At 35.9% G+C, this 10,790-nt stretch overlaps 1 protein-coding gene across 1 annotated transcript; it reads left to right on the top strand.

Moving 5' to 3' along the window:
- The first annotated feature begins 92 nt into the window (after positions 1–92).
- Positions 93–10,675, top strand: LOC144447600 (lysM and putative peptidoglycan-binding domain-containing protein 1-like). Its single transcript, XM_078137676.1, has 3 exons — positions 93–274; positions 5,887–6,290; positions 10,002–10,675. Exons 1-3 carry the CDS (start codon positions 110–112, stop codon positions 10,279–10,281), a joined length of 849 nt encoding a protein of 282 aa, XP_077993802.1. The 5' UTR covers positions 93–109; the 3' UTR covers positions 10,282–10,675.
- The last annotated feature ends 115 nt before the right edge of the window (positions 10,676–10,790 follow it).

Here is a 10,790-nt window from a genome sequence, read left to right as displayed (position 1 = left end):
TGTATAAATGTGTTTGACCCTAAGGCAGATTATTGCACCCGACGTTGACCTTTCCGAACGACTAATCATGAGACTCTCGTCCCGTACGAGATTCAATCAGTTCACCGAAATGGCTGTAAGTGGTGAAGGGGAACGACAGTCGCTTGGAATTAATAAGAAATCGTACGGGAAATCGTACGGAAGTCTTCAAAAATCCAAACAGGAAATCTACATAAAACACATCGTTTCAGAAAGTGATACACTACAAGGGATTGCTCTGAAATACGGAATTTCGGTGAGTATACAATTGTACTTCCGGTAAGATGAGATGATGGGGAAAAAATTAAAATCTAGAAACGGAGAACACTGAACAAAACAGCAAACATTTTGATCGATGTCGATGAAACTCGTCACAAATAAAGATTCTAGAAAACGTTTATATGCGTAGTAATCAGTTTCTGGCATTGTAAACTGAAGATGCGAACAAATAAAATCAATATGGGACATACAACTTTCAACGTCCGAAATACTGACGTTCCGGGGACATCATGATCTAAACTGTCATTTATTTACTGATATAGTGATATCATAACAATCAAAATAGAATATTGGCGTTTTATGGTATTTTTTATATTTTATTTTATTTTATTTTACCACGTATAACATGTCATAATGTAAGACTAGTGATTAATGCTTACACATACTGGTAGTACTAATAGCTTCATTCATATTTCATTTAAATATTGTGACGTATTTAATGTCAGCCAGCTATAGAAACAATATACCAGTAATTCCGACATTTTCTGATATATATTTAATAGTAATACAATTCTTTAGTGCATTATTATTCGGTAATGAATTGTATAGTTACTTTAATAGGCACTTACAGTCCTGTGACTGTATTAATTGCAAGTGAAACAAACACCAGATTTTACATTCATTTAAATGACTGCATTTATTTTTTAATGACAGATAATCGTATCTCTACATTATAATTGGCATCATTGTTTTGTTTACTGTGGTTTCTGATCAAATGTCAACACATGGAAAAATAGGAATTTTAGCTTTGCACACCATGTCTATGGACCTTTAGTTGAGGTCAACAACACAGAGGAGACATTGTAATTTGTAGTGTTTCTCATTATACTGTACATGTAGAACTCTGGCCAAAAAACCCAAACAACTGTGTTACTTTGACATAGCTTGCCAATGTGCACTGTACGATTTAGTATACTAATACACATAGCTTGCCAATGTGCACTGTACCTAGTATTTAGTATACTAATACACATAGTTTGCCAATGTGCACGGTACCCAGTATTTAGTATACTAATACACATAGTTTGCCAATGTGCACTGTACCTAGTATTTAGTATACTAATACACATTATCATAGCTTGCCAATGTGCACTGTACCCAATATTTAGTATACTAATACATGTACACATAGCTTGCCAATGTGCACTGTACCCAGTATTTAGTATACTAATACATATAGTTTGCCAATGTGCACTGTACCCAGTATTTAGTATACTACCAATACACATAGCTTGCCAATGTGCACTGTACCCAATATTTAGTATACTAATACATGTACACATAGCTTGCCAATGTGCACTGTACCTAGTATTTAGTATACTAATACACATAGCTTGCCAATGTGCACTGTACCCAGTATTTAGTATACTAATTCACATAGCTTGCCAATGTGCACTGTACCCAGTATTTAGTATACTAATTCACATAGCTTGCCAATGTGCACTGTACCCAGTATTTAGTATACTAATACACATAGTTTGCCAATGTGCACTGTACCATTTAGTATACTAATACACATAGCTTGCCAATGTGCACTGTACCCAATATTTAGTGTACTAATACACATAGCTTGCCAATGTGCACTGTACCCAGTATTTGGTGTACTAATACACATAGCTTGCCAATGTGCACTGTACCCAGTATTTAGTATACTAATATACATAGCTTGCCAATGTGCACTGTACCCAGTATTTAGTATACTAATACACATAGCTTGCCAATGTGCACTGTACCCAGTATTTAGTATACTAATACACATAGCTTGCCAATGTGCATTGTACCCAATATTTGTAGTATACTAATACACATAGCTTGTCAATGTGCACTGTACCCAATATTTGTAGTATACTAATACACATAGCTTGCCAATGTGCACTGTACCCAATATTTGTAGTATACTAATACACATAGCTTGCCAATGTGCACTGTACCCAGTATTTAGTATACTAATACACATACATGTAGCTTGCCAATGTGCACTGTACCCAGTATTTAGTATACTAATAGACATAGTTTGCCAATGTGCACTGTACCCAGTATTTAGTATACTAATACACATAGCTTGCCAATGTGCACTGTACCCAGTATTTAGTATACTAATACACATAGCTTGCCAATGTGCACTATACCCAGTATTTAGTATACTAATACACATAGTTTGCCAATGTGCACTGTACCCAGTATTTAGTATACTAATACACATAGTTTGCCAATGTGCACTGTACCCAGTATTTAGTATACTAATACACATAGATTGCCAATGTGCACTGTACCCAGTATTTAGTATACTAATACACTTAGCTTGCCAATGTGCACTGTACCCAGTATTTAGTATACTAATACACTTAGCTTGCCAATGTGCACTGTACCCAGTATTTAGTATACTAATACACATAGCTTGCCAATGTGCACTGTACCTAGTATTTAGTATACTAATACACATACATGCACAAATGTAGCTTGCCAATGTGCACTGTACCCAGTATTTAGTATACTAATACACATAGCTTGCCAATGTGCACTGTACCCAGTATTTAGTATACTAATACACATAGCTTGCCAATGTGCACTGTACCCAGTATTTAGTATACTAATACACATAGCTTGCCAATGTGCACTGTACCCAATATTTAGTATACTAATACACATAGCTTGCCAATGTGCACTGTACCCAGTATTTAGTATACTAATACACATAGCTTGCCAATGTGCACTGTGCCCAGTATTTAGTATACTAATACACATAGCTTGCCAATGTGCACTGTACCCAGTATTTAGTATACTAATACACATAGTTTGCCAATGTGCACTGTACCCAGTATTTAGTATACTAATACACATAGCTTGCCAATGTGAACTGTACCCAGTATTTAGTATACTAATACACTTAGCTTATCAATGTGCACTGTACCCAGTATTTAGTATACTAATACACATAGTTTGCCAATGTGCACTGTACCCAGTATTTAGTATACTAATACACATAGCTTGCCAATGTGAACTGTACCCAGTATTTAGTATACTAATACACATAGCTTGCCAATGTGCACTGTACCCAGTATTTAGTATACTAATACACTTAGCTTGCCAATGTGCACTATACCCAGTATTTAGTATACTAATACACATAGCTTGCCAATGTGCACTGTACCCAGAATAGTATTTAGTATTATCAAGTAGCATTGTATTGAGAGGTGTTCAGTTTGGCAATTTATCCATTAAAAAAGTTATATTGACAGCTCTTTTGTATCCAGCATGTAACCAAAATTTAAAACTGAGAAAGAATAGTACCATAATTACCCTGATTTTAACCAGCTCAGCCATGAAAACTCCCATAAGCCACAAACCATACATGCCATACAGAACGATTGAAGTGCTCGACCATGTAGGCAGGAAGTTAGCCGTGGAGTAATGGATATAAGAACAAACACGCATAACCTCTGACCATGCTACCAAGTTACTACATTTATGTTAGGTTTATGCTACCAAGTTTTGCCCTCTACAAACCAGTAAAGTACAAATACAGTTAGACAACCTTGTAAGTTTTAAATTTTGCCCTCTTATACCCATTAAGCAAATACTGTTAGACAACCTTGTAAGTTATAAATTTTGCCCTTTACAACCCATTAAGCAAATACTGTTAGACAACCTTGTAAGTTATAGATTTTGCCCGCTACAACCCATTAAGCAAATATTGTTAGACAACCTTGTAAGTTATAGATTTTGCCCTCTTCAACCCATTAAGCAAATATTGTTAGACAACCTTGTAAGTTTTAAATTTTGCCCTCTGCAACCCATTAAGCAAATACTGTTCGACAACCTTGTAAGTTTTAAATTTTGCCCTCCACAACCCATTAAGCAAATACTGTTCGACAATCTTGTAAGTTATAGATTTTGCCCTCTTCAACCCATTAAGCAAATATTGTTAGACAACCTTGTAAGTAATAGATTTTGTCCTCTACAACCCATTATACAAATACTGTTAGACAACCTTGTAAGTTATAGATTTTGCCCTCTTTAACCCATTAAGCAAATATTGTTAGACAACCTTGTAAGTTATAGATTTTGCCCTCTACAACCCATTAAGCAAATACTGTTCGACAATCTTGTAAGTTATAGATTTTGCCCTCTACAACCCATTATACAAATATTGTTAGACAACCTTGTAAGTTATAGATTTTGCCCTCTACAACCCATTAAGCAAATACTGTTAGACAATCTTGTAAGTTATAGATTTTGCCCTCTACAACCCATTAAGCAAATATTGTTAGACAACCTTGTAAGTTATAGATTTTGCCCTCTACAACCCATTATACAAATATTGTTAGACAACCTTGTAAGTTATAGATTTTGCCCTCTACAACCCATTAAGCAAATACTGTTAGACAATCTTGTAAGTTATAGATTTTGCCCTCTTCAACCCATTAAGCAAATATTGTTAGACAACCTTGTAAGTTATAGATTTTGCCCTCTACAACCCATTAAGCAAATACTGTTAGACAACCTTGTAAGTTATAGATTTTGCCCTCTACAATCCATTAAGCAAATATTGTTAGACAACCTTGTAAGTTTTAAATTTTGCCCTCTACAACCCATTAAGCAAATACTGTTCGACAATCTTGTAAGTTATAGATTTTGCCCTCTTCAACCCATTAAGCAAATATTGTTAGACAACCATGTAAGTTATAAATTTTGCCCTCTTCAACCCATTAAGCAAATACTGTTAGACAACCCTGTAAGTTTTAAGTTTTGCCCTATACAACCCATTAAGCAAATATTGTTAGACAACCCTGTAAGTTATAGATTTTGCCCTCTTCAACCCATTAAGCAAATATTGTTAGACAACCTTGTAAGTTATATATTTTGCCCTCTTCAACCCATTAAGCAAATATTGTTAGATAACCTTGTAAGTTATAAATTTTGCCCTCAACAACCCATTAAGCAAATTCTGTTAGACAACCCTGTAAGTTTTAAATTTTGCCCTCTACAACCCATTAAGCAAATACTGTTAGACAACCTTGTAAGTTATAGATTTTGCCCGCTACAACCCATTAAGCAAATACTGTTAGACAACCTTGTAAGTTATAGATTTTGCCCTCTTAAACCCATTAAGCAAATACTGTTAGACAACCTTGTAAGTTATATATTTTGCCCTCTACAACCCATTAAGCAAATATTGTTAGACAATCTTGTAAGTTATAGATTTTGCCCTCTTCAACCCATTATACAAATACTGTTAGACAACCTTGTAAGTTATAGATTTTGCCCTCTACAACCCATTAAGCAAATATTGTTAGACAACCTTGTAAGTTATAAATTTTGCCCTCTACAACCCATTAAGCAAATACTGTTAGACAACCTTGTAAGTTATAAATTTTGCCCTTTACAACCCATTAAGCAAATACTGTTCGACAATCTTGTAAGTTATAGATTTTGCCCTCTTCAACCCATTATACAAATACTGTTAGACAACCTTGTAAGTAATAGATTTTGCCCTCTACAACCCATTAAGCAAATACTGTTAGACAACCTTGTAAGTTATAGATTTTGCCCTCTTAAATTCTTTGTTTTCTCTTTCTACCTCCACAGATAGAACAAATCAGGAGAGCCAACAAGTTATTTACAACAGACAGTATATTCCTTAGGAAAGTTTTAAATATCCCAGTTGGAGATCAACCACTCCCATCACATTTATTAGAAACTGCAACAGCTTCACTTAGCAGTGAAAATGGCACCAACTGTAAATCTGATAGGACTCCTATCATACAGAGAACCAAGGATGATACAGATTCAGAAGATGAGGCAGATGCAGCTAAAGTTGAAGTAGAAATAAAGAAAGAATCTCGTGAGATGAAACAAGCAGCCAGTCCAGTTAAAACACATAGTGAACATCATGATGAACCTAGGGATGAAACTATGGACTTTTTTAACAGGATTGACAGACAAGTACGAAGTATGAAGACTGAAGTACAGAGAATAGAAGAAAATAGCAGGTGAGATAAACATATGTACCATAGATATGCTATTCATAGTGGTACTGTCGTTTCAACAATACATGTATAATGACAATAGTCTAATAGTTCTGTTTGCCAGGAATCCATGCTTTGCTGTTCAAAATTGTTTTCTCTTTTTAGTCCCTGCCAGACAAAGTCCAAGGGGGACTTATAGATTGGGTTCCGTTCATCCGTCCGTGTGTGTGTGCGTGCGTGCGACAGATTTCTATCAAACTTGGTACAAGGATAACACACTATGGCATACATATGCATATTGGATTTATTTTGTGATACAATTCAATATGGCCGCCAGACGGACATTTTGTTATGATTTTTTCATGTCCAAAGCCATTACGCAGACATGTCTGAACAGATCTCATTCAAAGTTGGTGTAAGCAGAATTAGTGCTAGCGCTCGCCACAGTCGCAAAATGTGAATAAAATTCCTAATTGACGGAAAAAAATGATAGCGTTGTCGCCATGGTGGCGATTGTATAATTTGCTGCTGTCAATGGAAGTTTTCGGTGCCTCGCCCGCCCTATTCGCGATCGTATCATTCCACTGTCATTCCAGCAGTCACCTTTTTATAAAGCATTCCCTGGAACGTGTTCACACCAAAATTAACATCAAAATTTGGTACACACGACATGTACAGATGTACACGAAATACATTACAAATGTTTACAAATTACATGCACGCTGTACATGTCATTCTTCTGCACACTGTATACACGTAAACACAGCTTGTACTTCCAAAATGTCACAATAACATTTATATGCAACAATATTGTACACAGCGATTTAATGTTATCTTTCTGGGCTTTCGATTTTCCATGGTAATAACTCCCTGGAAATATATGTGCCCCGGCCCTTCTCGGAGTTGGGCCGTACAGAGTACAGTACACTATGGATACAGCACTGAAGTACACAAACTAAGTTCCAACTTCCATGACATGAATGACAGCGTTAACTTTCAACTTGACAGAGACACATTTGATAAAATTTTATGTTGCTGAAGAGAACTGTTAACTTGGTATACACCTAGAGATTCGTTTATTCTTGAAGTTCAATGATGCCTTAAAAATTACGTGTGTGAACCATGCTCACGCAACCCTTGAGATCGAGCATGTACTGAATTTGGTAAATTTACGTAATGCCATCGATCTTGTAGGAAAGCTGAAAAAGAAAGTTGAAGTTTTAGTGAGAATGAAATGGTGACATGGCCGTTAGAATTTATCTGAGTGAAGTTTTCAGCATAGACCGTCTGCCGATGTGGTCTTAGACTCTATTTGATCATCTCTTCGCCCATGAATGGAAGGGGCTTTACCGTAATGGCTGTCATATTGATGCAAACAACCCTGTTTAACCTGTCTGTTAATAAGTAACCAATCACATGGATAGATAATGATAACAGCACATAGTTTCTAAACTACCCAAGACGTACTCTCCACGTCAGGAAATGGCCATGGAGCACATGAAACTGTTTATATGTTTTCCATACGTTGGGTCATATTCAAATTTTACAGGTCACACTGCACTAAGAGATTTAGCTGATAATTACATGTCAGAACTGTGACTGAATGTTGTGTTCCACAACTTCAAAGCAATAACCAAACATTTACTAACAGTAAGCCCATGCTAATCTTTTTGCTATTCACATAGCAAATGTAGACTGTGTGGCTAATAAGATGCCTCTGTGGCTAAAAAAAAATGTGTATTTTTCGCCACTAATGAAGATTGTGGCTATTAGTTTAAAAATCCTAGCACTAACTCTGGTAAGGGCAATGTTCTATTAGTATTACATACATATATATGCATGTGAATTTATGTTGTGATACAATCCAGTATGGCCACCAGACGGCCATTTTGTTACAAATTTTTCATGTTCAAAGCCATGTATGCAGACATGCCTGAAAAGATCTCATTCAGAGTTGGTATAAGGAGAGTGTTCTATTACATACAAATGCATGTGAATTTATGTCATGATACGATCCAATATGGCCATCAGGCAGCCATTTTTTAGTCAGGGGACTTATGGATTGGGTTCCGTCCGTCCCTCCGTCCAGAGCCGTTTCTTGGAGATGCCTGGACCGATATATTTCAAACTTGGTACAGGGGCAACATACAATGGCATATATATGCACATCAATTTGTTTCATGATACGATCCAATATGGCTGCCTAGCAGCCATTTTGTTTGCAAATTTTCCCTGTCTAAAGCCAAAACTCAGACATGCTTGAACAGATCTCATTCAAAGTTGGTATTAGGACAGTGTTCTGTGACATACTATACATGTGCATATCTATTTTCATCATGATACGATTCAATATGGCTGCCTGGCAGCCATTTTGTTTGTGAATTTTCCATGTCCAAAGCCATAAGTCAGACATGCTTGAACAGATCTCATTCAAAGTTAGTATTAAGACAGCGTTCTATGACATACTTGTGCATACAGTATCCATTTTCGTCATGATACGATCCAATATGGCTGCCTGGCAGCCATTTTGTTTGCGAATTTTCCATGTCCAAAGCCATAAGTCAGACATGCTTGAACAGATTTCATTCAAAGTTAGTATTAAGACAGCGTTCTATGACATACATGTGCATACAGTATCCATTTTCGTCGTGATACGATCCAATATGGCTGCCTGGCAGCCATTTTGTTTGCGAATTTTCCCTGTCTAAAGCCATAACACAGACATGCTTGAACAGATCTCATTCAAAGTTGGTATTAGAATAGTGTTCTATGACATACATGTGCATATCCATTTTCGTCATGATACAATCCAATATGGCTGCCTGGCAGCGATTATGTTGGCGCAGTTTTCATGTCCAAAGCCATAACTCAGACATGCTTGAACAGGTGTAGATGTACTTGTACCTGTACTTGTTTGAGATGGGTGTAAAAATTTCATTCAACATTAAGCTTGACTGAAGCATTTACACGATGACATTAGATGTTTTGGAATCCAAATTTAGTGATTGAAAAGTCAATTTTTTGAGACAGTCAACACAGAATATTGGAGAAGCATAAAGTTTAATACGATGAACCATGACACACTAGTACATGTATGTAGACTTTACGAAGCAACGATTGCCGATCTTTATTGAGTGATCACTGATCGATTGCGATATGTGACTACATTTACCTTACATTCTGAAATTGTTACAATTTACTTGGCAGTGACATGTCAGTCATTCAGAATATTTAATTTATTTCATTTTTTGTGCTCTTAATTATTATAATTATATTTATTATTATTCTAGGCCAGAAGTGTTGTGTATCGTCAGAGCTTATAATCAGTCTGTTACGTTTGCGCGTTTGCAACATTGACAGTACATGTAAATATTAGACATGGTTTGGCCTCAACAAAATAGGGTACATGGGTTACTGCCCATCCACCAGTTTAGGGTGTGGGCGAGTTAAATCCACCCAGGGTGCTAACCTGCATGAATACGGTATATTCTTACTATATAACACTATTTCAGTTCATTCAGTTGAAAAATATTTGTAGCATAAAATTGTTGTCTAGATATACTTCTAAACTCAAAAAAAGCCCAACCTGTCACTCCTATTTTCTTTAGTTGAATAAGGAACCATTTATTAATAATATACAATTTATTGTATACTTTCCATTACCTCGAACAGAACAATAGTGTTGATCAAATGTACAATATCTTTGACACATTATGATTTTCTGCTCAATTACAGCATAAAAGAGTTGGAATCTAAACTACCACCATCACCAAACCGTGCAGGTCACTATGACTACAAGACTAAATGTACTCCCGCATACCAAGGTGACAGTTTACCAAAGACGAAGTATAGTCCTGCATCTACTACTATTACTAGTACTGGATCACCTAAAATATTTGCTAAGGCCAAGAAGCTGTTTGGTGGAAAGGAAGGAGGTGGCAAGAAATTAATGAAAGCTGATAGCCAAGCTGAAGAACTTCTACAAGAAGACCAGCAAGGATTTTATGAGTTATAACAAAGGTCAAGTTCAAAGGTCAATTTGATTTCCTGTATGTCATTATAGGTAGAAATATAGGGAAAAATTTGACCCCATGCAATCACTGTGTACAGCCAGCATAAAGTTACGTTCTTATATGCATATGTTAATGAAGGTGTTGAGGTCTGACTTGTAAGACATGAGGATTTGTCTTGTGATCCTTTTTGAAAGCTTAATATGCAACTTACATGGCTGTAATAGTTAACTGAAAGTTAATTAACTGACATGGCTGTAATAGTTAACTGAAAGTTAATTAACTGACATGGCTGTAATAGTTAACTGAAAGTTAATTAACTGACATGGCTGTAATAGTTAACTGAAAGTTAATTAACTGACATGGCTGTAATAGTTAACTGAAAGTTAATTAACTGACATGGCTGTAATAGTTAACTGAAAGTTAATTAACTGACATGGCTGTAATAGTTAACTGAAAGTTAATTAACTTACATGGCTGTAATAGTTAACTGAAAGTTAATTAACTGACATGG

Source organism: Glandiceps talaboti, chromosome 16, assembly GCF_964340395.1.
Source record: "Glandiceps talaboti chromosome 16, keGlaTala1.1, whole genome shotgun sequence".
Taxonomy (NCBI): Eukaryota; Metazoa; Hemichordata; class Enteropneusta; family Spengelidae; genus Glandiceps; species Glandiceps talaboti.
Note: the sequence above shows the minus strand (reverse complement) of the source record. Positions and strands in the feature narration are given on the sequence as shown.